General features: G+C 55.6%; 9 protein-coding genes across 9 annotated transcripts; 4 read left to right on the top strand and 5 right to left on the bottom strand.

Annotated features, from left to right (window-relative positions):
• Positions 1 to 396: 396 nt before the first annotated feature.
• Positions 397 to 931, top strand: BU26DRAFT_524387 (uncharacterized protein). Its single transcript, XM_033830270.1, has one exon. It carries the CDS (start codon positions 551 to 553, stop codon positions 893 to 895), a length of 345 nt encoding a protein of 114 aa, XP_033677829.1. The 5' UTR covers positions 397 to 550; the 3' UTR covers positions 896 to 931.
• Positions 932 to 1,286: 355 nt separating this feature from the next.
• On the bottom strand, positions 1,287 to 5,159 carry BU26DRAFT_524385 (uncharacterized protein). The gene is made up of 3 exons (XM_033830269.1): positions 4,625 to 5,159; positions 3,341 to 4,561; positions 1,287 to 3,118 (listed from the first exon to the last, which is right to left on the bottom strand). Exons 1-3 carry the CDS (start codon positions 4,691 to 4,693, stop codon positions 1,484 to 1,486), a joined length of 2,925 nt encoding a protein of 974 aa, XP_033677828.1. The 5' UTR covers positions 4,694 to 5,159; the 3' UTR covers positions 1,287 to 1,483.
• Positions 5,160 to 5,272: 113 nt separating this feature from the next.
• On the bottom strand, positions 5,273 to 6,363 carry BU26DRAFT_610102 (dienelactone hydrolase). Its single transcript, XM_033835973.1, has 3 exons — positions 6,062 to 6,363; positions 5,703 to 5,962; positions 5,273 to 5,638 (listed from the first exon to the last, which is right to left on the bottom strand). Exons 1-3 carry the CDS (start codon positions 6,277 to 6,279, stop codon positions 5,361 to 5,363), a joined length of 756 nt encoding a protein of 251 aa, XP_033677827.1. The 5' UTR covers positions 6,280 to 6,363; the 3' UTR covers positions 5,273 to 5,360.
• Positions 6,364 to 6,404: 41 nt separating this feature from the next.
• On the bottom strand, positions 6,405 to 9,125 carry BU26DRAFT_494624 (barren). The gene is made up of 4 exons (XM_033826192.1): positions 9,029 to 9,125; positions 8,720 to 8,975; positions 6,842 to 8,668; positions 6,405 to 6,791 (listed from the first exon to the last, which is right to left on the bottom strand). Exons 1-4 carry the CDS (start codon positions 9,085 to 9,087, stop codon positions 6,528 to 6,530), a joined length of 2,406 nt encoding a protein of 801 aa, XP_033677826.1. The 5' UTR covers positions 9,088 to 9,125; the 3' UTR covers positions 6,405 to 6,527.
• A 296-nt stretch (positions 9,126 to 9,421) lies between these two features.
• On the top strand, positions 9,422 to 12,777 carry BU26DRAFT_134054 (uncharacterized protein). Its single transcript, XM_033819703.1, has 2 exons — positions 9,422 to 9,769; positions 9,829 to 12,777. Exons 1-2 carry the CDS (start codon positions 9,575 to 9,577, stop codon positions 12,769 to 12,771), a joined length of 3,138 nt encoding a protein of 1,045 aa, XP_033677825.1. The 5' UTR covers positions 9,422 to 9,574; the 3' UTR covers positions 12,772 to 12,777.
• Positions 12,778 to 14,139: 1,362 nt separating this feature from the next.
• Positions 14,140 to 17,163, top strand: BU26DRAFT_134092 (uncharacterized protein). The gene has a single exon (XM_033819704.1). It carries the CDS (start codon positions 14,558 to 14,560, stop codon positions 16,973 to 16,975), a length of 2,418 nt encoding a protein of 805 aa, XP_033677824.1. The 5' UTR covers positions 14,140 to 14,557; the 3' UTR covers positions 16,976 to 17,163.
• Positions 17,164 to 18,166: 1,003 nt separating this feature from the next.
• On the top strand, positions 18,167 to 19,536 carry BU26DRAFT_494618 (PR-1-like protein; the record flags this gene model as incomplete). Its single annotated transcript, XM_033826191.1, has 3 exons — positions 18,167 to 18,738; positions 18,968 to 19,192; positions 19,261 to 19,536. The coding sequence occupies exons 1-3, from the start codon at positions 18,451 to 18,453 to the stop codon at positions 19,534 to 19,536; spliced, it is 789 nt and encodes a 262-aa protein (XP_033677823.1). The 5' UTR covers positions 18,167 to 18,450.
• Positions 19,537 to 19,852: 316 nt separating this feature from the next.
• BU26DRAFT_134045 (uncharacterized protein) lies at positions 19,853 to 21,929 on the bottom strand. The gene is made up of 2 exons (XM_033819702.1): positions 20,960 to 21,929; positions 19,853 to 20,897 (listed from the first exon to the last, which is right to left on the bottom strand). The coding sequence occupies exons 1-2, from the start codon at positions 21,814 to 21,816 to the stop codon at positions 19,922 to 19,924; spliced, it is 1,833 nt and encodes a 610-aa protein (XP_033677822.1). The 5' UTR covers positions 21,817 to 21,929; the 3' UTR covers positions 19,853 to 19,921.
• Positions 21,930 to 22,847: 918 nt separating this feature from the next.
• Positions 22,848 to 26,336, bottom strand: BU26DRAFT_134007 (kinesin-domain-containing protein). Its single transcript, XM_033819701.1, has 2 exons — positions 25,096 to 26,336; positions 22,848 to 25,035 (listed from the first exon to the last, which is right to left on the bottom strand). Exons 1-2 carry the CDS (start codon positions 25,967 to 25,969, stop codon positions 22,982 to 22,984), a joined length of 2,928 nt encoding a protein of 975 aa, XP_033677821.1. The 5' UTR covers positions 25,970 to 26,336; the 3' UTR covers positions 22,848 to 22,981.
• Positions 26,337 to 27,786: the final 1,450 nt, after the last annotated feature.

Here is a 27,786-nt window from a genome sequence, read left to right as displayed (position 1 = left end):
TACTAGTAGAGTAGGTTAGGTTAAATTTAGCTATCTAAAGGTAAGAAGTAGAGAAAAGGCTCTAAGAGGCTCTATATACAGAGGTGCTAAGCGCTAAGACGCTAGGCTAGGTCACGTGATAAGATTACGTAACTCGAGGTTATGTAACCTAAGGTAAATTTCTAAACCGAACCGTTACACTACGCAGGCGTAAGAGGGCGAGAAGTAACTCTATAAGCTTAAAACATAGACTACTCTACTAAAAAAAGCGTTAGTATAGCTCTATACACGTATTTGTATAGCCTTACAACTTACTAATAGTTATTTAACAGTTTGTAGACTGTTATTAACGCGTTACAGTTAAATTCACAATTTATATAAGGCTCCCCGCGCGCGCGCGAATTTTCAGGTGTCGCCAAGATTTCCACGGATTTATGCATACGACACCAGGTGTCGCAATAATTCGTGTCCGCTTACCTCAGCCACCCCACCATCAACAAACCGTCAAAACATGAACAACAATTATTCGCGATAATACTACTCCACCAAACCAGCCCCGATTTACACGATTATGGCGTCAAACGAAAGCCCTCGAACTCCTGAACAATCCAAAACTCAACCTGAGTACGATACCGGCCACCGTTGGGCGTATTTCTGGCGGCGCGATCATATGAAGGATGGCGAGAAGGTTTCAGATGTTGCAGAAGAGCTGGGCATCCCCGATCGTACTGGAAGAAGATGGATGAGGGAGAGGAAATTGATGGGTACACCAACTGCTAAACGCCGTGTACGAAAGAACAAAGCAGCTTCAAAAGGGAGCAAGCTTGGGAGGCCTTGGTTAATACCCCAGGAAGTACTTGACGAGATGGTAGGCGGCGTGTACGCTCTGCGCTCTAGTAACTTGGCGATTCTGTAACTACAACACTAAGAAAACAGCTTGTATAGACTTTTGTATATATCTCTACAGCCTTACGTACGATAATTATAAGTTTCCTAGCGAAAAACCATGAAAAAACCTTCGTTGTGTGTGGATTTGTATGGGGCGAAGGTTTTGTGTTGGTTTGCTGAGGTAAGCGGACACGAATTATTGCGACACCTGGTGACGATAGATGTACAGATCACGTAAGCAATATCATGACTGGTCCCTTGCACTCTGGCCTCATGCGTGGTAGTGAAACCCACCCTATCACCACAACGCGTCGTTTAGCAATTGGACCCAAGAACAGAACGATGACCGACGGCGCGAGCTACATTAGGAAGCCATTAGGAATGTATGAGCGACACTGGCATCAAGACCGAATCGAGAGAGGAGAAGCTCGCATTCAAGATACAGACTATTCGCAAAGGCCACTGAAATGCCTTTACGCTATGGAGAGGTAGGAAGGGAAAGGAACACGAGCACTTAGACATGCCTTTGCCGACCCGTGGTCGTTGTTCGCAAGGTGAAAGGAAAGCTTACCCGCGATACACCCTTTGCCAGACTTACTAACGCCCACGGCGACGCCTAGTCGACATCCTGAATCTCCGTCGAATATTCGATATGGGTATCGCCTGGATCGTCGGTGTCCGTCTCCCAGCCATCGTCGCCAACATCCCCCTCGTCAACGCTGTCCCCAACAACCGAATCCACACGAGGAGATCGCTCCTTCTTGGAGTTGCGTCGGGGCCTAGCTGCACGACCTGAGAGCACACGACCTAAGGTACACTGCCCTTGGCAATTGAAGGAAATGTGGCGCTTCCGGGCCCCCACAAGGCGATGAGGAGTCCAGCCCTCCTTCATCGAGCGCACGACCAAGAGTATGGACGTGAGAACTTGCAATGCAGAAACCTTGCGCCTCCGCGATGCGGCGGCGCTGCGGTACGTGAAGCGGTGGAAGAGGCCTTTGGGTAGTCCGGGATCCTTGCCCATTGTAGAAGAAGATTCGGTGACATCCCACCATCCCCCGGGTCGCCGCATGTTCTGCTTCGCGCTCTTGAGCTCAGCATCACCCTCTTCGCAAATGAGGTCCTCCATGACCTTGGCAATCTTCTTCAACTGGTCGGTTGCCACCACATCTTTGGACAGCTCGTTGCCCTCGACCTGGATCGTCTCGTCTTTAGCCTTGATCTGTAGTGAGCGAAAGAGATCGATGAGGAGATCGAAGTTTGTAGGATCCTGAAACTTTGTTCCTAGCGTCGTCAGTTCCTTACTCTCGTTCCACAGGATAGCGCTGCGGACTCGCGTCACTAAAGCGAAAGCCCGCCGGAAGAACGAGAGGTAGTCGAAGTTGGCGTGCAGCTCGTGGTCTTGTAGTTCAGCACTGGCGATGCCAAGGAGTTTCGCGTGGATACAATCGATCCTGGAGAAGTCCGGCGGTTTGACTCGTGGGGATTTCTTGCGCTTGTTTCGATTCCTCGGCTTAGGTGGGGTTATTTCACTCACGATAGAAGAAAAGGCTTCCTGAAGGTCTTCTCGGTCCTTGAGCATAGCGTCGGGATCTTTTTCTGGAGATTCTTCTACCTGCTTTTCGAGCGCCTTCTTCAAGTGGGCGAAGAGGTTGTGAAGACGGATCCACCGATCATCGTTCGAGTTACAGCCGTAGTACTCCCTAATCTTTGCTTCGAGGGGGAAGTGGGTGCGGAATCCACGCTTTGCTATCACTTCTTTCGGCGCCCGCTTCCACTTCCCGTAGTAGTCCTTTGAAAGCCAACGTGTCGAGCTGCACATGGCCAAGGTCAAACGGTTATAGAAGAGATTAGGGTTGGTGGGAGGGTCTGCTATGAAGATGCGCTTCGTGCCTTGCATCTTGATGATGAAGTCGAGATCGTGCCAGGGGACCGTCAGGCCACCTATCTGACGACAAGCGTTGTAGAGATGCGCGAAGGCGGTTACGAACCACTGCACTTTCTGTATGGCCAATGACTGGTAGTACTTGTGATAGTGATACATCACTAGGCCGCCGAGGGTTGGGTGTAAAGTGATGAATACGTGGTTGTTGAACTCGTCGCCTGGACTGCCCGTTCCCGTGGGCTTTTCGTCGGTCAACTGCTTGAGCCAAGCTAGGTTTGACTGCATTGTCGGTATAAACAGATTCGAGAACTTGGTGGTTCCGGTGGACATGTACTCCGGGGGTGTTTCGGTAGCCCACATATGATCTTCCTAAAATTGGGAGTATAGGTCAGCGTACGCTCTGTGGGCTGGCAGAGTAGGGGAAGAAGGGAGAGCCGTTAGCAACCGAAAATGTCTCGGTCCTATGCTGATAGTCATAGTCCTTCGGGAGTGGCTTTCCTGCGCCGCCTTGCCTGACTCTGAAAGCTAGTCGCGAAGGCCTGCAACTGATGTAGAGACTGAGACATATCGGCATCCGTGCCCTGAACTTACGTATTCAATATGCGCTCTCATCAAATCAGACATATGCATCCCGTGATCGGAGACATCCTTAAATATGTCCTGATAGCCGTCCCCAATAGCGTACTGTATGTCGATCAGAATCTGGAGACCGAAAGCTAGCCACGGCTCCGAGCCAGTCTTTGACAATCGCATCCCTTCGGTAAACTTGTCGAAGATCGGTACGTGAAATTTGCCAGTTTGGATGCGATCGAAGTATAAGAGGAAGTTCATTAGCTCCCAATCCTTTACGTTGACTTTCGATCGTTCTTCGGGGCTCCCTTGCTTCAGCGTGCAATATGCCTTCATGTGGCCAATCCCATCCAGGCAGAGAAGATCAAACCACACCCTGTTGGCCTTTTCGACGTCGATCTGCTCGGACTCGGGAACAGAGTGCTCATCGGTCGTCATAGATCGATAAAGCTTGATAATGATTTTTGAGATCTTTCCGTCGTCGCCGTTGTTCTCAAGGTCTTCTATGAGCGCATTCACGTTCTGCTGAACAACGCTTAGAGCAAGGTCCGTCACGAGAGCCGCCGGGATGGCACCGATCTTCCGGTCCTTATAATCGAGCCAAGCTTGAGCGACGGATTCCCGAAGTTGGCTGAGATCGTACAGAAAGCACAGTACCTCAAATTGTTCTTCCAGCTCCAACTCTTCGTTTGTTAAAGGAGCGCCGCCAGGCTTCTTCGCAGACGAAGGATTGTTCCAATGCTTCGGTAAGAGCTTAGGATCGTCCGAGGCGTGCGGTTTCAGTTGTGAGGTATCCTGATCCTTCGCCTCTTCCTCGTCGTCGCTATGATCGTCGCTGGTATTGATCATGATCGAGATTGTGATGGGGCTTGACTCGTCCTCGACATCGTGTTCGTGTGCTAGCGTAGGGAAGATCCAGCCCTTGAAGATGTCGTGGACATTATTTAGTAGCGTGATAAAAAACGGATGTCCTTCGTCTGAAGAATTGTTATGTTTGTACCACTGTGTAACTTCTTTCCTTGAACGAATGGCATCGCGCAAGTCTCTTAGCCCGGACGTATCCTCGAGAGGCTGACCTGCTTCCACGATACCCTGCGCCAAAGGCAGCAGGTGTTCCGCGGCAAGCTTGTACGGCTTCTTTCCCTTGCCTTTCTTTTGGCGTGCCTTTTCCTTCGCAGCGGCCTCAGCTTCGCGGGCGAGCTCAAGTCCGCGCTTCTTCGCGGTCTTGATCAACCAGTCCTCCTAATGTGGCGGTACGATTAGCATATGACTCAGAATGGTATGCGTACCGCGCAGTTGGCTTACGAATTGGTCCGTGTACGTCTTGCATTGCTTGTACGTCTGCGGCAGTTCGTTCAACCGGTATCGATCCATGGTAGCAGAGCGAGTTGGGCTGATCGGGGATGTGTGTCCGGGTCGGCGCTTCGAACACGTTGTGTTGCGAATGACCGATATGTCGACGAAGAAATTTATGAGCCATGGTGCTGAAAAAGTGGGATGCGTTGCTTGAGTGCATTCACTTTGGTGGCGTTGCCTCCGGGGCCTCGGAGATTGTGGGTTAAGCTCGATAAGGTACTCACAAGGACGGTCGAGCGTGCCTTTAGGCACCCGTCGAGGGCTCTACAGGCGGGACGGTGAATGAAGATTCACTGTCCGCAGGCGCTAGGCTGTCGCGCATCTGAAATTGCTGCCTTCGCGCTGGGCGGGTCCTGACCGCGGAGCGGGTTTTTGAGCAAACATTTTCCTGGCGAAGCGTTGCGTCGTTCCAAGTCGGTTTACCGCTAGACGCAAGTAGGGTGCAACAAGTGCCTCAATTAAGATCTCATCTGGGCAAACGGGAGGTGTTAGTGCACTTTGCGGCGGTGAAAGAGACGCGGTCGACGTCGGAGCTCAGGAGGGAAAGTCCGACATTGGGAGGTGCACGTGATGACAACGTGATGGAAGTTTGGAGGTGCCCGGAAATGCTAGATGGGAGGTCCATCATAGCTCTACTTAGCTCTAATCGCAGGAACTTCTTTGATGAGGGTACTCTTAAAATACTCTACCACTCCCCCTCCCCATGCAGCCACTCCCTCGTCCACTGCACCTGCGCCCTTTTTGCCCTCACCATAGCCCTCCTCTCCTTCTCATCCCCCGGATTTCCCCTCGTCACACACCCGTGCACCACGCCAGGAAAATGCTGATAATCGAACGGCACTCCTTTCTTCATAATCTTCTCCTGCGCATACAGCTTCAACTCCTCGTCGAACACCGGATCGATCTCCGGCGCGATGATCTGCACCGGCACGCCGATCTCGTCGATTTCTTCTTTGGTAAGCCCTAGGATGACAGTAAGGTCAGTTTAACGTTCGTAGCGAGTGCTGTGCGCTTTACGGTGACTTACACGTTGGGTGCGCGGCGGAGATGCAGTCGACGAGGCGAGGATTGTGGGAGGAGGAGCCTAGGCGGAACGAGGACCATCCGCCGTAGCAGTACCCGATAACTCCGACACGTTTAAACTTTGAGCGCAGGGCCTGAGCGCAGGAAAACAGTTCGGGCCAGCGAATTTCTTTCGAGTTGCGGCCGTGCCAGGCGTTGAGGTCGATTTCGTGCCAACGAGAGGGGTCGCGCACGATATCCGAGTGAATGACCTCACCTCCGAAACTAATCACACGCATCAGCTTCGAACGCGATTCATTGGGGTATTCTGTTTGGGCAAACATGATCTCCTAGGAGCAGAGTAGAGATAGTGGTAGCACTTACAAGTCAGGCATGTACACCGTGGCATCCGCTTCCTTTGCATAATGATCGCATAGGAGCCTTTCGTTAATAAACGTCCATCCAAAGAGATCCGCAATGACGAGGATGGCAACGCCAGAATTGGAGCCCGCAATGTATGCTTTGTTGTTTGCGAGCGTGCCTTCGGTGCCGGAGGGCGCGCCGTCCCATTGGAAGCCTGAGAGACAACATGGAGCAGCCATTATGATGTTATCTCAAGCTGGGAGAGAAATGAGGAGCAAAGGGGAGTTAAAACTAACGAGGTGACGAGACGAGCCAAGTCGCATACCCTTCGCATACACGGAGATATCGGTTCAGATAGTGTAAGCAAGAATCCTGATTTCTGAAGATCATTTACACGTTACGAGGCCTATGCAACCTAACCGAAACGCCAAAATCCAACACGCATGTTCCCCACATGCCACCCTTGACTAACGCATGCCGCCATACACTACTCGTGGCCGACACTGAGGTCCGCAGTGAAATCTCTCCGGATCGTCAAGTCTTCAAAGTTTTCCTGGTTATTGATAATGAGGCCTTTTTCATTCGCCAGATGCAGTAGGCAGATGAAACAGTAGGATGTCGAGATATCTGCCATCGCCTGCTTGGGATATACTGTTTGCAGGCCATTCATCACTTGGGTGAACTTCAGAGAGCCGTCGACCGCTTTCGATGCAGCATCGTCAATTGCGTCCGCGGCCGGAGGTGCATTGATCTAAAGTGTGTTAGCATCAGCAGTGACTTATTACGGTAAGCACCACTGACCTCTTCGAATCCTATGCCTCTCCATAGCTCATCTTTCAGCCGCTTCACATCTACCTTCTTAGCAACTCGCGCATATTGCACGTATTCCGGTCGGAATCTTCGACTCTGTGTGACTAGCTGGGTTCCAAAGGCGCCTTCCCCGGTGCCCACAACAGCACCGTCTAGGGGCTGCATTTGTCCCGGACCTCCAGGTGCGTCCTCGGCTGGGGGTGAGAAGTGATCGCGAGCATCGGCGAAAGCGTCGTCATCATCGTCCAATGGTCCGCCAGGAAGGGGCAAGCCATCGTCCTGGAAGAAGTCCGCATCGTAGTTGCCTTGAGCTCCTTCCTCCTCCGCCAGCGCATTCTCCTCGTTCTCTCTCCTGGCCCAGTAAGCTTCGTCGATTTCGCCGTTAGCCCTATCATCAGGCTTCTGCTGCTGGGGTCGTCTACTATCTCTCCGAGAGCCCATACGAGCCTTGGGCTTCAGGAAGAGTCGTAGCAGTTGCCTCGAATTGAAGTGCTTGTCGTCGGGTAGTAGGTTTCGTGTCTTCGATTTCCACTGTGCTTTTGGTAATGATATGGTAGAGTTAGAGGTAGCCGGCGTGTAGAGCATGTCTGCGAGAGACTGGCTCATCGGCGCTGCAAACTCGATCTTGAAGGGTTCCTTTTCCTTGCGCTTCGTAGTGGGGGGAGCTTTCCCGATGTCTTTGATCCGCCGGATGCGCCAATGTTCGGGACCGGCCCAGTTTTTCTTCAAAGCCTGATCGAAATAGCTGAGGATGTTTTCTTGCTCGTCGCCGCGGCCATGAGTTAACGAGAGGCCATATTGTCGTTCGTCCGCGCCAAGAGCTCCGTCACCACCTTCGCCAACCTCTTCGTCTCCAGCTCCCATACCAATGGTATGGACACGTGCTTGGGGGTCGCGTGCGGCTTCTCTGGCCCAGACTTCGCCGCCTTCACCAAAGCCAGTCTCGGGAGGTAGATCGAATCCCCCCATATTGATGTCATCGTCATCGTCAAAGCCCAAAGCGTTGTCCTCATCGAGCAACAGTCCAGATCGATTGCCGGCATCTTCATCGCCCTCATTGTCTTGGTCCTGCCGCCAGTCTTCCGGAGCCTTGAGGAAGGGTAGGTCCATGGATCCGCTCGCATCGCCCAGCTCGAAAGTCTTCATTGACGGGCACACGTCTTGCTCGTCTAATCGCCCAAGGTCGGGGAAATACTTCGCGGCGAGTCCGGAGATATCTACCTCAACATCAGATGATTCCTCTTCTGGCTCGTCTTTCTCTCCTTGCGAATTGGCAGCCTCCTCCGGCGCAGGAGTGGCTCTTGAGTCGCTAGCGGTCGCATCGTTGGCGTCGTCGCTGCTATCGAAGACAATTCGTCCTTTTGCATCGATTGCTAAGTGGTTGAGGAGGAGTCCTTTGGCGCCGCCTTCGTCGAAATCTGCGGAGGCTTTCTTGAAAAGAGGGTCGACTGAGAGTTCTAGCTCCATTTTCTTGTTCTGCAGCTGTGCGAACGATGTCGCAAGTGTTGCTTCTGCCGATCGCGCGGCGCGCTTCTTTCGCTTCTTTTGCCCATCCTCACCGTCTTCTCCATCTTCGTCCTCCCCATCTTCCTCCGCCTCCCCTCCGCGGCGCTTCTTGTTCCCGCTCTCCGCAAGACCGCTGAGCAACTTGCCCGTGTCTGTGGCGACACTGTCCACTCGACTCGTGTAGATCTTGACGCAGCCATCCAAAGTGCAGCTGGCTTTCTGGAAGTTGACTCCATCGCCTTCCTTAAGCAATGACATGTCGTGGAAGTAGTCGATCAAGGCGAAATTCCACGAGTTGGTCGCGTTGATTTTCTGCGGGCTCGTCAACTAAACGCGAGCTTCATACCTCCCGTGTTACCATACATTGTCCGTTGCCATCTTCATCCACTCTTCGAAGTTCGCCAGTAGAGGCATTACGCGCTTCATGGGCGTCACGGCGGTTCCGGCGACATCGGGCATGCCATCTTGGTCATTTGAGGGCGTATGCGGACTGTTCTGTGCAGCGAGCGATACCCGTCGTCGGTTCGGTGTCGCTGATGCTCTAATGGAGTTTCTCTGGGCCTCATGGAGTGCTTGCCGGCGGTTGGCCTTTTCCTGTTTGTCATCGTTCAAGGGAACTCTGCGCGCAGTGTTAGCGCTTGATGCGTGCAATTTTCCATACTGTACGCCTACTTTATGGGCGACTTATGCGGCGTCGCCGCGATGCTGTACTTCGTGCTAGTGCGCGGCATGGTTGGCGTGAGTATGCCGTTCGATCTGGCCGTGGTCGTTGTTTGTTGACGGTTCGCGTCCCAAAGCGGAAGCCACACAACATCGCCAGGGCACGTGCGCTGTGCCGCCTGCCGCCACAGCTAAGCCACACTTCACGCAAGCTTTCTTGGAAGCTTGACGTAGTCAGGTCGGTCGCATGAGCGCACGCTGGCACCCGTCGTTCGCATGCTGTCGGCTGCCTAGACTGCGTTTACTGAGCTTGATTCTTATATTCTTATTGTGCTTCCACCCTCCGGTCATTCTGTCGTCCGCGACGTCGTTTCAAGGGAACCTGACTTGAGGCAGCGTGCAAGAAGCGCGCTCAACGAACGAACGAACGATCGCTACCAAAGAACCCTCTCTCCCACAGAAACCAATATCGACTCTCTATCCCAAGGCGCCGCCGGATAGATACCCCCGGTTTCGCGACATAAGCGAACTCTTCTTTGCTCAAAGATGCCGTGAACAATGGCTTCACGGGTTACATCGCAACGGGAGCTACGGCAGCGCACACGATACTCCGCCAGGCCTTTCGCCCTCACCGTACTCGCCATCTCGGTCATAGCACTGCTCGCGTGGACGAAACAAGGAATTGGGCAGCATTGTAGCGTATCCGTAGCGCCCGCTCTTTTGAAAAGAGATGTTGTGATCCAGGACGAAGATGTACGCACCCTACGGCTTCGGCCTTCCTCTAGAGTTTCGCTAATGGGAATGCTGCGCAGTGTCGATTAGTTCACCATGCCGCCGACCAATGCGCCTTCGTTCTCGCCAATTGCCCCGACGAGGAAGCTGGGATATTCTCATACCTCTCACTTTACTACTGCCGCCTCCCGCACGCGAAGCCCGTGGCCTTCATCATTCTGGTACTATGGCTCAGCACCTTGTTCAGTACAATCGGCATCGCAGCAAGTGACTTCTTCTGTGTCAATTTGAGCACTATAGCGCATTTGCTGGGCATGAGCGAGAGCATGGCGGGGGTCACCTTCTTAGCATTTGGAAACGGGAGTCCGGACGTCTTTTCCACATTCGCCGCTTTCAGGACCAACTCGGCAAGTCTCGCGATCGGGGAGTTAATTGGCGCGGCAGGTTTCATCACAGCGGTTGTGGCAGGATCCATGGCTCTAGTGCGGCCATTCAAGGTGGCGCGCCGAAGCTTTGTCAGAGATGTGGGATTCTTTATTGTCGCCGCGAGCTTTAGCATGGTCTTCCTCTGGGACGGGAAGCTTTCCTTATGGGAGTCGGCTACCATGGTCGGATTCTACATTTTTTACGTATGCTTCGTCATGGTCTGGCACTGGTGGCTGGGGCGAAGGAAGGCTCGAAGACTCCGAACTGCCGCTATGAGGAGTCACTACGTCCTCCCAGGTGGGGAAGAGGAGGAAATACCCCAGGAGTATCATGATGAAGACGACGGGCCAGCTACTGAAGGCCGTCGGACTCCACTGCGGGGAGTGTCGGCCGACGACTTCGCCGCGCTTGAACGCGCCGGTTCCGGAGGTTTGATTGAGGAGGATGACAATGAAGAGATGCGCGAAAGATGGCTTGGAGAATTGAACAACAACATGCGCGTTAGTAGGCCCCCTCTTGGAGCCCGGCGACCAACACACACGCCTATTCGACCTAGCCTCGTGGGTGCCCTTGAGTTCCGCGCTGTCCTCTCGTCGTTGCAGAGGTCTAGAAATATTCAGGCAATGCCTATCAGCTTGCGCAGATATTCGGATGACCCAGCATTCACAACTGCGCAACAGCAGGATCTCATTTCTACAACCTCGGACCCTGCACCTCGACCACCATACGAAGTTCAACCAGGAGTTTCCGATCAAACTCCGCTCGTGTCTAGACCCACCTCTGAGATCCAAAAACACCTGGCAAATCGTGCGAGAGCGGTCTCTACAAATGATATAGAAAATGCGCGCCTTGAGCCCGACACGCTACGTTATGGGGCTATTCCTACTATCGACTTCGGCCCAGCATCGCCAGAAGATAGTGGAAAGGCTCGACCCACCGGTGAGCGCCCGCCACTCTCGCCCACCATCTCTCTTTCTCCCCCGCCGTCTGAGCGACCCTCAAGATCGACGAGCCCGGCACCAACCTCAATTCGACACACTTCTCACAGACTCGCTCCACCTGGCCTCGATGGCCATGGAACCTCGGTCCGTCAAGGAACCACTTCGCCAAGTCCTCTCTCCTCCCCTGCATTAGAGCCCGCAGCGCATTCAACATCTCGCCCACCGAAATTGATAGTTCCTGGCCCATCTTCGCCCCCTGTTCCCTTTCCTCCCTATACGGACTACCCCACTTCCGCCCACAGTTCCTCAAGGGCACCAAGTATACGCTTACCCTCGCCGAGTGCTTCACCTGAATCTTTGTACCACGGGGAACATTTTCTTGGAAGTAGCGATCGCCCTAAGGTTCCTCGTTGGTGGCCTTCGAAGCTTCTTCCTCCACCGGACATCCTACTGTCTACCCTGTTTCCTACTTTGACTGGTTGGAATGATAAGAACATTTGGGAGAAGATGCTGGGTGTTGTTGCTGCGCCAAGTGTCTTCCTTCTCACGGTTACGCTGCCCGTTGTAGAATCGCAGAGCGAAGACAGCAGCGACGAAGATCCTATGTCTCCAAGCCTCAATCTTCCGGCTGCATTATCGCCAGTTAACGGCAGCCTCAACGCGCATCAGCGTAGTATGGTCTCAGTGCTCGAGCCAGAGAGTCCATCAAGCTCGGACGCATCCAACTCCAAGATCAGCGTGGGCAACAACAACAACAACAACAACAACAACAACAACAACGGAAGAGACGGTGCCCCCCGAAGCACTGCTAAGGTGCCTGGAAATCAGCTACATCACGTTTCGATTTCGATTACAGATCAAGACAACATCATACAGTCCCCAGAACAATTACCTACCAGGCCATCAACCTCGGAACCGAAGCCGTGGAATCGCTGGCTTGTAATTATTCAGAGTTTCACTGCCCCTTTCTTTCTTGTGCTTATCATTTGGGCAAACACCGAGCCTGAACGTCCTTACGCTCTCCTAAGACCTACCTTGTATGCATTACTCTCTTCTCTGTGCATGCTTGGACTGCTTCTCACGACGACAACGCCGGACCGACCGCCGCGCTGGCGCACCTTATTATGTTTCCTGGGCTTCGCTGTCAGCATCGCCTGGATAAGCACCATTGCGAATGAAGTGGTAGGAGTGCTCAAAACACTGGGAGTCATCCTGAACATGAGCGATGCTATTCTTGGCCTCACGATATTTGCGGTCGGCAACTCACTGGGCGATTTCGTGGCTGATATCACCGTCGCGCGCCTCGGCTTCCCGGTTATGGCTCTCTCAGCATGCTTCGGCGGCCCGATGCTCAACATCCTGCTCGGGATTGGCCTCAGTGGTTGCTACATCACCATCAAAGGCGGCCAGCGGCGCCATGAAAAGCACCCGGACCGACCGATCAGGTTCAAGCCATACCACGTTGACGTCAGCACCACGCTGGTGGTATCTGGGGCTACTTTACTCGTCACCCTGGTCGGGCTGCTGTTGGCTGTGCCTTGGAGGAGATGGAAGATGGACAGGACCATTGGCTGGGGTCTGGTGGCGCTCTGGTGTGCCAGCACAGTGGCCAACGTGATTGTTGAGGTGGTGGGTCTCGGTGGCAACGTAAGTTGAGCAGGGCGCTCTCAGCGATGTTTCAGATATGGATGCTGCGTGAGGATCCGGTTGTGCTTTTGGATAGACGGAAATATACCCCCGACACACAGTGCGCTCTTGCAGAGCTTTGCACCGGTGAGCAAGATTGTACCAATGCAAGGTGACGGGCGGCTCCAGCAGCGGAAAATATGGAGAGAAGGTTCTGGGTGGCCGAGGCCGGGATGTCCTATGAATATCCGGCCACACGTGGCCCAAGGGAAATCGCCAACATGAGATTGGGTTCCCAGGTTGGGCTGCATGGCGGATCCTGTCGAGGCTCCGGCTGCTGTGGGAGCGGCACGCACGCAGCAGTTTGGGCTGAATTGTACTGGCCGGGCGGCAAAACGAGAGCAGAGTGGGCCGGGGCGAGCAATTGGGAGGCACCACGTAGACTGCGAGCAGCGCAGAACGGACGCCGACAAGCTGTTGCGGCACGCAGAAGATGACTCCTTCTGCTTTCGATTCCGGTGTGCAGCAATAAATAAGAGCAAAGAGGGATAGCTCTCGCCATTCCAGCTCACGACACAGCACGCTCTTGCATACCTTTCGCTGCCTCGCTGCCTCGCTGCCTCGCTGCCTTGCCGCCTTGCCTTGCTGCCTTGCCTGCGTCTACTGCCTCCGCTCGTCTGCTGCTCTCGGTGCTCCGCTTCTGTGCATCCCGCCAGTCCCCCCGCCCCAGCCAGACTATGTTCCACTCGGCATCGAACACTACGCATCGCTATCTGATTCGAAGAGTTCGGCGCAGACCGTGTCCCTGAGCTGCGCGCAGTCCGCATTCCGCATTCCGCATTCCCCATTCCCCATTCCCCATTCCACATTCCACATTCCATCCCACATATTTCTCCCCTCCCCAACACCACGGCAACGCCCCCCTCCCCGTCCACCAACGGCCGCAAAGGCAACAAGCAGCAGCCGTCGTCATTGAGCATTGCCGACCTCTCGCTCGCCGCCGCGATACTGCACGTCTCTCTTGCGCGTGCAACGTCCCCGCTAGTCGTTTCAAGGGTTCCCAGGTTCGGCGTCCACTTGACAGGCTGCCATACCACACCCGATCTGCGGCCCTCGATTGCCCGGCGTCATCCTGCCTCAGCGACCAGGTTGCAGACGCCCAAAGGACCCGCCCATCGCCCTGTTTTGGCCGCTTCGTCCCGCCGCGCCCAGCGTTGGTTCCCCCTCTCTTATCGATTGCTCGCATCGCAGCGCATCTCGCCCTCCCGCCCTCAGCAGCCACGCCCGTCCGAGCCTAGCCCCCCGTCTCAAACAATCCCTCCGCGCCCGCTTCGTCGTCTTCTGACGCGCAGACCGAGCGCGGCAAGGGAGCCAGGACCAGCATCTGCCCAGTCCGCGCTTCAGCCGACTCTGTGAGACGAAATTTACCCCAGCGTCGAATCACGCCCTCAGCCTTACGGCGGGCCTGCGCTGCTTCATCAACCTCACCCACCCCTCCCCCTTATCCCGCGCCCGTCTCCTCCTCAAATAGCCCTCGTCCGCCGCCTGCAGCCCCGCCGCCTCTGCAGCTGCTGCGTCGGACCAGGCAGCTATAGCTCTCTGTTTACCAAACACCGCCACCACCACCACCACCACCACCCCCCGCCGCGCACCGGTGAGCGCAACCCCGCTGTCAGCGTCGCCCGCGCGCGCACGGTTTCCAGGCCGCAAGGACACAGGTCCGTCTTCTCACCACCTTGATTGCGAGGTTACCGGACTCGGCGCCTTCTCTGGAAGAACGGGCTCGAGTGCGGTGACGCCCCCGAAATCCAGCCTCATGCCGTTAGTGATAGCCCTTCCTCATCGTCGCGCTGTTTCGTCCTCCCGGCGGTCGCTCTCGCGCCGCCCTGTCCGTCGTCGAGCTGCTTCCTCTTCCTCGCGTGTTTCTCGTACAAGCGCCCCCTCCACCATTTCGATTTCTCCCATGGGTAAACGAGGCGACACTAACGTCGAGATCAACTTTAGGAGAGACATCACCATCAGCCACTCGACCGGCTCCGAACACTACTCCTTCACCGACGAAGAAGACTCCTCCGGCGTGCAGGTCTCGTCCGGCAGCCACGAGGACGAGTACACCGAATCCGACGAGGAGGACGACGAGGAGTGGGACTACATTGACGAGATCGAGCCCTCCGACTCTGCTTCGCGCCCCCGCGTGAAGCATCGCGGCGTCCCGCCGCCCGCGCCTGCCCCTCGACCGCAGGCATCGCGCCGCAAGTCATCACGCCACGTACCTGTCCACGATCCCCCTTCTCGTCCGCGCTCTCAAAGCAGACACACACTGGATCGCCAACACCGGCCGCGACGGCCAAGGCCCCAATCCGTCCATTCGGACAGCCTAGACGGCCACGACGACTACCCGTATGCGCCTCGGCCTGGACAGTCTCCCCACCACCCTGCCGCCCAGTGGGCACACGTTCCCCAACAAGCTCCTCCTAGCGGATATGCGCCCAGCATGATGTCGGATCCGCGGTACAACCCCTTTCCAGGCGGTCCCGCCAACCAATTGGTACCTTTCGGGAGCCCCGACCAATATGGCTATAACCAGAATCCTTTCGCTCCCGGGGGCCCGAACCCTTTCGCTTCTCCCCCTGCTGGTGCTGGCCCGAACGGCTACTTTGAGGGACCCGGCGGACATGGTCGCCGGGGCCATCGCAACTCAATGCCCCCGGTCCCATCTGGCGAGATGATGCCGTACGGTTACGCCAATGGCTACTACCCACCATATCCCGGCATGCCCTATGGAATGCCTGGGATGCCGCCCATGTACCCTCCGTATGGCGCTCCCCACACCACGCCTCCACCTCAACACCCTCCATCGAAGAAGTCCACTCCGGCTCCACCACCACCAGAAAATGTGATGGGTGCTCCTCCACCTCCACCGCCGCCACCACCACCTTCTCAGGCACCACCGCCAGTAATGATGGCGCCTCCACCGCCTCCACCGCCTGACACGGCTGTGCAGGACAGTATGCTTGGCAAGCTCGAGAAGCTCCTGCTTGGGAAGCAAGAGATGGAAGAGAAGAAGGCAGAGGATCAGAAGTTTTCCCGACTGGAGCAGCTCCTCATTGAGCAACAGCAAGCTCGCGTCGAAAAGGAAAGGGCTAAGAAGAAGGCCGCCGAGGAAGCCGCTATCAAAGCCGCTGAAGCTAAGAAGAAGGGAGATGAAGACAAGCTAGCGAAGCTGGAGAAGCTCATCCTCGCCCAAAAGGATGAGCAACTGAAGCGAGAAGCAGCATTGGAGGCGGCCCGTCAAGCGGAGAAGGCCGATGCCGATGCTAAGGCCGCGAAGGAAGCCGCAGAGAAGAAAGCTGCTGCGGAGAAGGCAAATGCGCTGCTTGAAGCGGCAAAGAAGGCCCGAGAGGAGGCAGAGGCCAAGGCAGCGAAAGAGGCGGACGAAACCAAAGCCGCCCACGAGAAGGCCCTCGCCGAAGCCAAGGCGGCTGCCGAAGAGCTCGAGAAGGCGAAGAAGGCCGCGGAAGAAGAAGCCGCCAAGTTGAAGCCCTCGGATGCACCGAAGCCCCCGATCAAATTCAAAGACGCCGTCGGCCGCAAGTTCAGCTTCCCTTGGCACCTCTGCAAGACCTGGAAGGGAATGGAAGAGCTCATCAAGCAGGCCTTCCTCCACGTCGACGTTATTGGTCCGCATGTGCACGAGGGACACTATGACCTGGTGGGTCCTGATGGCGAAATCATCCTGCCGCAGGTATGGGAGACGATGGTGCAGCCAGATTGGTCCATCACGATGCACATGTGGCCCATGCCCGAGCCTCCACCACCTCCCCCAGGGCCGCCGGAGGGCGCCCCGCCTCCTCCGCCCCTGGACCACCCAATGCCACCTCTCGCCAAACCCAAGGGCAAGGGCAAAGGCAAAAAGCGTGAGTCCCATCACAACATCGTGATCCCTCCTCCAATGTTTCCTGGAGGCCCACTACCACCGCCGCCACCACCACCTGGTATGGTACCAGCAGATGCCGCACCACCTCCACCACCGCCCGGTATCATCAATGTGACGCCTGGTGCTGCTCCGTCCCATATTTCCCGACCGGGACGGAAAGTTGCTCCTTCACCTTTCATGCGGTGGGCAGCCGGAACTAAGCGTTCGCAGTCTTTAAAAGGGCTAAAAAAACCTGAGGGCCCGACTAGTCCAATCGCTGCAGCAAACGCCAATGCTGAAGGATGTCTCGTTATGTAAGATCCCGCTGACGAGAAGACGTAGTGCCCGACGCCGAGTGGGACCACTGGAACCAAGCGGAGAACGTGCGCATCATTCGAAGATACAGGCGAGTGGGCTGGTGAACTCAAGAGAAGGGATGCATTCCAATCGTTTCGTTTGCTTTGCGGCATTATCGATACCCACGCTCCGTCTTGGTTCGGCGGCTCCTTCGTCCTGTCTTTCGCATCGTTCATGTTGCGTTCCATTCCCGGGAGCATCTGCGTTCATTGTCAGCGTGCTGTGTCATAGCGAGCTATTCTTACCTATTACTGCGTGGTTGGACTGGCCTTCAGGAGGCATGGTTTTCCCCCCGCGACTCTCGCGGGTCTTTCATGCCTCGGGGGATTAGTTTCGATGATTTTCCTTGTTACTTTTCATCTACCTTTCAAGCGATTTGTTGTTTTCTCCTCTTTTCTCAGATTTGCTTCTTCTTTCCTTCTGCTAGGCCACTCCGTCTTCTCTCCCCTCACCGCAGGTGTCTTGGACGTGTTTTCCTCCATGATTTCTATCGGCATTCTTACCCTTTCGCGTGGTCTGGGGTGTCCGGTTCAATCGTTTGGAAATTCTGACCGGGTGCATGGGGGCGGCGGACTTTTCGGGGACCGCGAGGAAAAGTTCAGATACCATTGCCATTTGAGCGCCTCATATTCATATCATCGGTATTTCTATCCTTGGGTTTGGGAGTTTGGATATCGGTTTTTGCGCTGTGATTTAAGTCATCGAAGCATGGTGCGGTTGGGTTGTGTGGAAGGTATGGAGGATACGAGCATCACGATGCTACGAAGAGAGCCCGGAGACTGTGCAGGCTGTGTGAAGGCTCACTGCGCAAGACGGCTGATGAGACGATGAGACACGATGGTGTGGTTAGCGCTGCGATTGAGATGTGTTGCGAAGTTGAGCTGCGTTTCCTCTTCATTGCTTTTATCTTAAGAAATTCTTTTCTCGCGAAAAAAAATCTAATTCAATCATGTTTCCAATATCATCAACTCTCACCTTACGCCCTCCGTGATATCGATATCCATCGTGTCATGCGCTGTCTTTCGTTTGGTGATGATCGGCAATCCGTTGGTTTGGAGCAAAAGTTGGCTGGGCACGTGACGGACTACGTCACAGATTAGCGCCCGCTTCGCACCTTTCAAACGTGGGATAGCCGTTGAGACTACGGCACCTCGACAAGGGCGAAACAGGCTCAGGATTCCTTGGCGGTGGTGCTGGGGGCTTTGTCGGTCTATGATGTGTGTGCATGGAGGAAGAATGCCTCAAAGAAGTGATCGTTTCCTTCCTTTCGCGTGAGCTCTAAGAGAATTCACCGCGACTAAAGATTTGGTTGGCTGTACTGTACAACGCGGCAACGCTCCCGTTGATAGCATTGACAGGCTCGTTGATTCTGTGGGAAAAGAGACGGCTTCGCAAAAACGCTCCGCATTTTCCTTCCTTCCTTCTATGGCGTCAACATGTTCCTCGCTCTGCCGATAACGCTTCTTACGCTGCTGCTGCTGCTGTGTTCCCTCCAGCAGCCAAGCTTGGCTTCGACAACCTCGTTATACGCATCGCTCTGGTTTAGAGGCTCGGACGCCCAAGAAGCATCAGCAGAATACACAGACGACGATGTCTTCCAACAGGCGGTGCTGAATGTCACGAATACATATCGCAAACAGCACAACGCGACGAGTCTGGCGTGGAACGAGAGTCTGGCGGAGTACGCGAAGGAGTGGAGCGAGAGGTGTGAGTTTGAGCATTCGGTAAGTGTGATATTTCTTAGTATTGCACGCTCGAGATAGGTAGAGAGAACGTCAGAAGAAGAAGACCAGAGCCGAGGTTTTGAGGAATTAGAATGGGATGGGCGGGCATGTTTTCGACTTGCGCAAGGCGCTATCGAGCATAGGGCCTGCCTCCCTATCTTCCGAATCCTCCCTACGCATTTCCCATTCTATACTCTGTCTTTCCTCCATAGACTAACAGGACAAACAGGGCGGTCCCAGCGGCGAAAACCTCGCCTCCGGCTACGCCAACACCTCGGCCAGCATTATCGCCTGGGGCCACGAGCGCATCGACTACGACTTCGCCGCCGGTGAGTTCTCCGAAGAAACAGGCCACTTCACCCAGCTCGTCTGGAAGAGTACATCGAGCGTCGGCTGCGGCCGTACGGAGTGCAACGGCGAGTCTGGAGAGACGAGAAATGCGCCCGGGTGGTATGTCTCCTTTTCCGTTCCTTACATACATTTCTTCGCTTGCTGTGAAACTAGAGTGGGAGGCGCTAATAGGCCTCCAGGTTCGTAGTCTGCGAATACTACCCACCGGGCAACGTCATTGGCGCCTTTGCGCAGAACGTGCAGGCCGAAGTGCCCGAGGACGAGCAGCCTGAGGGGCCGAGCGATCCAGTTGTTCCCGATGATGATGGGGATGAGGGGGATGAAGGAACGGAGTGTCCGCAGGGAGGGGTGTGTGGCGGCGCGGAGAGAATAGGAGGAAGTGGGGAGATGGGGGCGTTGTGGGTTGCAGTGCTTTTGACTTGTTTGGGGGCGGGGTGGGGCTTATGATGAACAGAGACAAGGGCGTATGGATGCGGAAGCCTGGATGTATGAGGCGAATAATACCATTGACGTATTTCGAAATGGATGTTTCCGAGGTATACGACTTTGCATTTGATTGTTACAGCTTACTAGAGCTGCATATGAGAGGCCTGTTGGACTTCTGTGATATCGGGTACTGGACCCTTCTGAACTCTTTGCTTTGTCTCCCTCTGCAAGCCTGCTTCGAGAGCACTCCCTCAATGAAATATGAATAGTAACACCGCCCATGCATTCGCTTCCCGGAAACGCCTTCCAAAAGCAAGAATCCAGCCGAAATCGGTAACGAACGAATGGGCAGGTTTGGGTATCTCTTTTCTCTCAAATCTTTCGGCCGTTCTTCCCGAGATCCAGATCACCACACAATCCCCTTCCAATCAAAATCTCCATCAATGTTTATCCAGTTGCCCCTGGTAATTGCGCTGTCCCAGCCTAGCATCACAGCTAGGATACGACATCCGATGCTCGATACTGTGCAGACTACTGTATCCGCCTTGCCGACCACCGCAAGATCCATGAGATAAGCGCGGCCGACAAGTTCGCGGAGCTTCATTGCCCCTTCCGGAACATCAGTGTTGTCGAGCTTGCTTATGTCGTCTGCATTGCCAACAGGGCGACCGAGGCTGAGGAAGACGTCACGGTAGAAGCCCCCCTCCCAGCCAGTGATTTCGTCGATCCACGGGTTCTTCTTGCCTTGGGCGGCTTCGAGAGTGGCTTTGGTGGCTAGGATGATACGGTCCTGAGCGCGCTCCGCGTTGGGTCCTAGCTCGCCAGATTCGTAGACGACCGGGTCATCAGAAGCAAGCACGAGCTTAGACGATGTATGACGGGCAAAGAGGTTGTTCTCTTCTAGGCTTCGCTTCTTCTTCGACTTGGAGTTTGCATTCTCCACACGGTCGATATAGATGTCTCGCGCGGTATCCATGTACCGCCCCAGCGGAATGTAGTCCTTCTGGTATTGAAACTCGAAGGGATGCTTATCCCCTCGTCGCACGTGAATGCCGATGCTGATGCCACCGTGCTCGACGATCGGGCCGTAAAGATGTTCAGCGCGGTCAAGGACGTATTTGGCATCATCGGTGCGAAGCTTGAAGAGCGCTTCGTACCCAGCTCTCACTAGGCCGAATATCTTGTGTTGGCGCTGTACATATCGCTGAGTGGGGTCCTCCCATTCATCGGTAAAGGAGTGTCCAAAAGTGGACCCTACTGTTGCGCCAGAGACGACAATGTGTCGGGAATTGTGAGGGCAGGGAACCATGTGGGACCTTGGCGGCGGTAGACAGCCTGCGGTCGGAGGCGGCGTGAAATAGTCGGAGTACTTGCCGTAGGGCCTGCCTATAGTTAGCTTTGATATACTAGCCGAATACGAGCCCGGGGGTTTGGGGGAGCTTACCACTTGGTATCATCCACAAAGAAGGTCCGATTCTCTGCCTGAGCCAATCCGTACGACATCCACAAACGCATCAACGTGTTACCGAAGCCTGCGTCCTCTGTCTCCATAACATATGTGAGCGTCCTGGCGCACACCTTCAGCCCACTTGTGGACTCCCCGTTGGCGATAGCAACGTCATCCACAAAGCTCTTCGGTCTCCCTGTGCTCTTCGAAGGCGGAAGCAGTGCCTGCTGCTCCGCCTCCTGGACGTCGATATAATATTTATCCTTTTGATAGTAGGCAAGCATTCGCTTCGCAATGTTGCTGTTGGCTTGGGCTTCTTGGCGCAGCTGCTTCGACAACTCCATTGATTGCTTGCAGATGTCGCGATACTGTGCCGGCTTCAGCGGAAAGTCGTAGCTCGATGGTATTGACACAGTCCACTTGGAGTTCCCTTTGGCATCCTGGACCACCACCGCAGACGGCTCCTCTGGAAGGAGGCTGCCCCCGACCATTTCCCACTCTTCTCCATCGTCCTCGAACTCGACCGGGTGTTGCTGAGGGGTATATAACTGCTGGATGACGAGCCATACCAAGATCGCAACGCCACAGAAGCCAATGAGCAATCGCTTCACCAGTCTGGAGTGGCTTGATATCGATGGCTTCTTTCCGTGGCGCGGGATCAGAGACGGAAGGCTCGGGGACGGCGGCGGTGAAGGCGAGAGCAGACCGCGGCGGGAGGCAACCGTGGGAGAGAGGAATGTGGCCGACGTCACGGAGGGGCTAAGCTGTGAGTAAGCGGCCGAGGACACGGGGGACAGATTAGGATTCCGCCGGGCATGCATCTTCTTCATCTTCTGGGTTGCGTGATTGAGCATGTCGTGAGTGCAAGTCTGCTGGTTCTTGGGGTCGCTGGATACCGGCCAGGTCGGGAAGCTGCAACCCAATGACGAGGTGATGCAGGAATGAGCTTTGGGAAGCCACCTGGCCCTGCAGGTGTTGAGCAGCAGAAACGGCGGAGCGAGGCAGCGTCGAGATGCCGTCGGTCAAGGAGAGTACGAAGAGAAAGACGAAGGGATACGAAAGGACGGTCGAGAGGGCTCAATGGTCGCACGTTGCCGTCATGAGCGGTGGCGAGAGGCACGCTGCTGCGCGAGAGGAGAAGAGAAGCGGGAAGAGTTTCACGGCAGCAAACAAACGCAGGCGACGATCTCCGTCAAGGAGCTGGGCGAATCGAATGGGCGGCCGAGGAAGAGAGCCTCACGGAGGTGTAATTTGAGGAGGAAGCATCAAGCCTGAGGGAAGGGGACGGCCCAGCACGCTCCTCCAGCACTGACACGGGCGGGGCTTGGGGACGGCTCGAAGGGGAAGCGCGGGCGGACATTCATTTTGAGCAGGCCCTGGATCTGCAGGCGGCCAATTCATCGACGTCGCATCTTTTGCGTGCTGGCGGGCTCTGCGTCGGAACCTGAAACAGCGTGTAACGTCTGGAGAGTGGCCAGCGCGCGATGCACTAGACGCGAATGCGGGAAGGCGCCGCCCAAGGCTCGAATTAGCGGGGCCGGACTCCGCTGACGATCAGCTGACGGCATGCCGAAGCACTGCTATAGGCGGAGCCCTGCGAGCGTCCTCATGTAGAGTGCTATACGTATGCAGCGTCGAATACTAATACTAATATAGAAGCTACATACTATAAAGACAGCCAGTGATCCAAGGAGAAACGGGGTATCACGGAAATATCCCTCGGCACGGTACAAACAGAAGAGAATGCCCATCCCAGGCGAGCCCGACCCGTCCCTAGAGTAAAGTGTTGAGAAGATAAAGCCGGCCTGGCGCCCGAGAACCCCATACCGACCAACGCCCTGCGTGAAAAGAGATGCTCCAACTGTTCCGTCCTTCGGACGTTGTTGGTCATTAGTTTGTACCCATTAAGTCCTCGCTTCGTCTCTCCGTGTGCCCCCTCGTGCGGTAGCGAGATTATGAATGCCGTGTCATGCTCCTCATACCGTGCCAGCCCTTACATTCCAGCAATTCGTGTAGTACTCAGGCTGCTTCGTTCACAAGACCCTCGCCGACCGGTCGGAGGCTGTTGCTTCGTCGCGTTCCATTGGCATTGTCGGTGAGACTGCTCCGTCGTGCTCCGTCGGCTCGCACCGAGTCCACCTGTCTCGAAATCATTTCGTCCAGCATGCGCGTCACGTCCTCGATGTTCCTCTCTGGCCGTGAGTTGGGCGAAAACGACTTGGGGCTGATCATCGGTGAGGGCGATCCCTTTTGGATCATGCTACCGCTGCTGCCCTCGCTGCGCTGGTGCGATGTTCTCCTGCTCCCCGGTGACCCATCGCTACCAAGCTCCTGTGCCGCCTCGCTCTTTTTGCGCGCTGATGTTAGAGCTGCAATCATCCGCTCTTTGTCTTCCAGCTGCGCTCGCAGAGTGGAGATCTCCGCATCTTTCTCGGCAATGGTCGCGATGAGGCCGCCGTCGTCACTTCCTCCTGCCATCTTTTGCGAGAGTGTAATCGACACACGTGAGTGGCTGGATCTTCGAGCTTGGAGGAGTCGCTTTTCCAATGTCGCAATATATCGGTTTTTATCCGCTAGATCCGACTGCAGCGATTGGATCTGTGCGGATTGGCTCGCCATCCCATCCCCATTTTCTCCAAGAGAATCTTCCTCTTCGGAGCCGTCCAGTGGAACCGAAGGGAACACAGCCTGCGAGCCGTGATGTCCAGGTACCTCGAGAGTAGCGTGGCTCCCCGACGATCGCACAGAGGTGGGCCGGATGTCGTTGCTGAGAACAGAGCCCCGTTGAAAGCTCATTGCTGAGAACGATCGTCCGTTGTTAACGCCTAACGATTTCGAGCTCAAGATTAGGCGATTCAAGTGCTCGATGCGCTCTTTGAGCGCAGTGCGTGCGAGCTGCATCTCGAGCATTTGCTCCTCGTGCCGATGCCTGTCTTCAATCTCGCGTGCCTTCTCCTCCTCTTCTTCCTTTTCTCGTTCCTCTTTTGCGTCTTTGTTCTCCTTTGCCTTGTTCTGCTCCTCCAGCTGCTTTCTAAGCTCCTGGATTTCAACGCGATAACGGTCCAGCAGCGCCCGGCTTCCTGCATCCCCGCCAGAACCGAGAGACTCATCTGCCTTCTTGGCGTGGCTGACGATGTTGTTCTTTGCGCGCGATGCGAACTTCAAGGTATTCAATGTCTCGCCCGTATGGCTGTTGGCCGCAGCGATGCTACCGCTGGCGCCAATCTGGATCGTACAGAGAATGCTGACGAGGGAGTTTCCAGACAACGCAGGTTGTAGCAGTCGGGTGAGCTTGCTGTCTCGGTATGGCAAGTGCTTCTCCTTGCTTGCCTTGTCTTTGTCTGACTTCTCCTTATCGCTAGATAGACGAGCGATGACCGTTCCGAGGGTGAGCAGACTCTTGTTAATGTGGGATCCTTCGGTTCGTCTTTCCTTGCTATCGGCTGCCTTTTCAGAACCTGCCAGGTCGATTAGGCTGAGCGTCGAGACACGGACACCGCCAGGAGCGATTGCTGTTCGCTTCGGATCCTTGAGGCTACCGCCGGCTACGCGCTCACGACTTTCGACGACGATTTGCACGACAGCATGACTTCGAGAGCTTCGTGCATTGAACTGTGTTCCGGCTACTCGTCGGGCCTGGTCACCGCGAGCGATGACTCTTAGAAGCTGTGTGGGACTCTGTACGATCTCTTCTTTCAGAGGCGTCGCGTACACGCCGCGCTTGCTGTCTTCCCTGAGTTTGATCTCTTCCTGAGGCCCAGGTTGGCCATTCATGCCGGGGAGGGGTCCGGCGAGCAGGTCATTGATCCTCTCGTTGTAGATCTCCAGGTAGCTGACCCTTAGAAGGAACTCCCGATGGGGCGTCTCCCGGATGTACGAAAAGATGTCGGTAATAGCCAATGGGATCACTCCTGGATTTGTCGCGGTTCCTTGCATAGAAAATGTCTTACCAGTTCCGGTCATGCCATAGGCGAATACGGTGCCATGGTAGCCCTCCATTACCCTCCGGACGAGTCGCTTAGCTGCAGCATCATAGACGCGGGCATTATTATCTTGGGTGTCGAACACGTTGTCTAAAATCATCTCATGTCAGCCGCAGCTCCGTCTTCATGCGCCATGTTGTGCAACCGTACCATAATAGTAATCTCCGCCCTCGCGACCTTTATATGCGATCAGTGAGCGCTTGTTGTTAATCTCCCACTCCTGCTCTGTCTTGCTGTCTTTGGTTCCGATATCAGGCCGTATTCGCACGCTGACAATGACATTGCCTTTGCCATCTTTATGCGTGGAATTTCTGTCCGCCTTCTTACTCTCCGACCGCCCTCGTGCGTCATCGTCGCCGATATCTTCGAATGTAGTTGCGCTCGTCGCGTAGGATCCCTGAGCCGACGAATTTCTGCTCTGCGGCGGTGAGGGGAGGCTCAAATGGCCATTGTCCACTGCCACCGACTCCCCACTGCCGTTGAGCAGGCTGGGAGGTGACAATGGCGACTTCCCCAACAATCCTCTGCCGCCGCCGACATTCGAAACTCTTGGCTTCTTGATACTGCCTGCTCTCGCGGGTGTTGTTGTTGCCGACTTGGATCCCGACGACAGCCTCTGATCTACGGTGTCACTATTGGGGGTCGAACTCGCCGACAACGGGCTGGGTGGATGACTTGCCGCTTTGCCCGCATGCTTTGGAGGCTGTGGGAATGATCCAATGCTAACTGTCTTCCGCAGTGTCTTTCCAGGTGGCAGCGGGCCAGCCGGAGAGTCGTTCGTCGTAAGCGTCGGTATCGTTGAGGTAGAGTTCGTGTGGCCCTTCGCGGTTGGTCGCTGGGGCAGAGCTGAGGAAGAAACTGCGCGGTTCGCTGTTGCAAGCCCGGGAAGGAGCGAGCTCGAGGCGGTGCGCGAGGCGGGGCTGATGTTCGAGGCTCTGGATTTCGCTACCGGCAGAGCAGGCAGTGGACCCGTGGGAGGGGCGATTGAGGGCCGCGAGGGGCGCGGCAGCGAGTGGTTCGTCATGATGGATGACCTTCTTGCGGCTGGTGACTCCTGACGCAATCTTTTGGTCTGCGGAGGAGCGCCTTCAAATCTCAAACCCTTATTTCTGGGGCTCTACGCCGCCGAATTCATATCCTTTTGCTTTGCCAGGCGAGGTCAACAGAGCCAGAGATTGCGGGCAGCGTGCCGCGAAGAGTCGTAGCAGAAACGTCTGAAGTGCCTGCCCAACGTGGCCGTGTCAAGTCGGACGGGGAAGACCCGGCGCGCTCTGCAGAGTGAGCGCAGAGAGCGGAAGCGGGTGGACGCAGTGAAATGCAGGGTTCCTTGGTTTGAGCGCGAGTCGGCGCACGTCCGCACACGTGTCGATGTCGTCCGAAGGCTGGGAAGAAAAAGAGGCGCAACGAATGGACGACGCTTCTTGCACAGCAGCAAGAGCTCTGGTGACGGAGGGTTCGGGGCCTGTTTGCCAGAAGAAATGAGAGTTCGCCGGTTGAGAAAAGGAGCGTTTGACAGGGAGGCCCGGCGAAGCCCAACGAGCGTGCAGGGGGCAGGAATACTCGGCCGGGGTCCGCTAACGCGATGATTCGACAATCGGCCGCTAGTGAGGGGAAAGAGGAAAGGGCCGTCTGCGCTCAGTGACCGTGGAGCCGGCAGCACCGTCGCCGCGAAAAGCAAATGTCACCGCGAGCTTGAAAAGGGGGCGATGATGCGTGTGGGGTGGTGGACTTCACTGAAGAGGCATCGGGCGGGCGTGACCTACCCAAAGCGGAAATTACGACACTGCTCACCTCTCTCTCGCCTGGAGTACTTGCATCCCGCCCGCGCAGCTGCAGATCCGCAGCAAGCACCAATCATCCGGTAGCGACCGGCTATACAAAAGCCCAGGGAAGATGCACAGAAAGACAAGAAGGTTCGTCTCCGCTGCCCGAAGTTGACTAGATTCTCATGTATCTGCAGAACGCCCCAGTCTACGGCCCAATATCGTGGAAACTTATGCATTAACACGAGATCGCCAGCTACTCAGTGAGTATTGTCGCGTCCGTCTCCTGCAGAGAGCGCATTCTTGGCAGGCCATACGAGAGTTCATCCCAGCCCTAGGACCCTCCAACGACGGCCTCCAAGAAGGACGTTGGAAGTCCAGCAGCCATCCAGACGCAAAAGCAAGCGACGTTCAGCCCTCTGCTACACAAGCCGTCGCGTTTTGTTAATCCTCTATAATCTCCGACGCGCCAGCTCGGGAACCACCAATTTGAGCAGCAGGAGCGACCGGGGACCAATGGCCAGGCGAGCCAGGGCAGCCGCGCATCACGCCAAGGCTCGCGAGAAACACGCCTCAGGCACATCAGATGTCAACGATGGCGCCACGCTCCACGTGCCTGCAGGCAATCGCAAATCATCCAGGAGCCGCCCCCATCTCGAAGCAGGTGGAGTGCTGGATGCCCCGGATCCGCTTTCTAACAAAAGAACAAGGTGTCTTGAAGATCAAATGCGTCCAACCAGCATCTGACTGGTGCGGCCTCCGTATACCAGCGAACGCATTGAAACACTCACGGATCATCTTCCGGATCCGCGTTGGGTACACCAGCTACACGGTAGAGAGCGAGGTCGTCTGTTTGCTACCCATTGTCAGCTGGTGCGCCGTACAGGCCGGAGCCGTTTCTCTCGACAGTCGCTCCGCTTTCCCAACTTTCTGCTTCTGCAGTTGAGGCTTTCACAGTGAAACGCGGTGCTCATGACGGTGCGTCACCTCCAACCGTGATGCTGGGTAGCCCCAGATCATCGTTTAGCCGGTCCAGGCAGGAGCGACCCGCGAAGTTGGACGCGAGTGCCGCATGAGA

Source organism: Trematosphaeria pertusa (genome assembly GCF_010094035.1).
Source record: "Trematosphaeria pertusa strain CBS 122368 unplaced genomic scaffold BU26scaffold_19, whole genome shotgun sequence".
Taxonomy (NCBI): Eukaryota; Fungi; Ascomycota; class Dothideomycetes; order Pleosporales; family Trematosphaeriaceae; genus Trematosphaeria; species Trematosphaeria pertusa.
The sequence above is the reverse complement of the archived record's forward strand: the minus strand, read 5'-3'. Positions and strand labels throughout refer to the sequence as shown.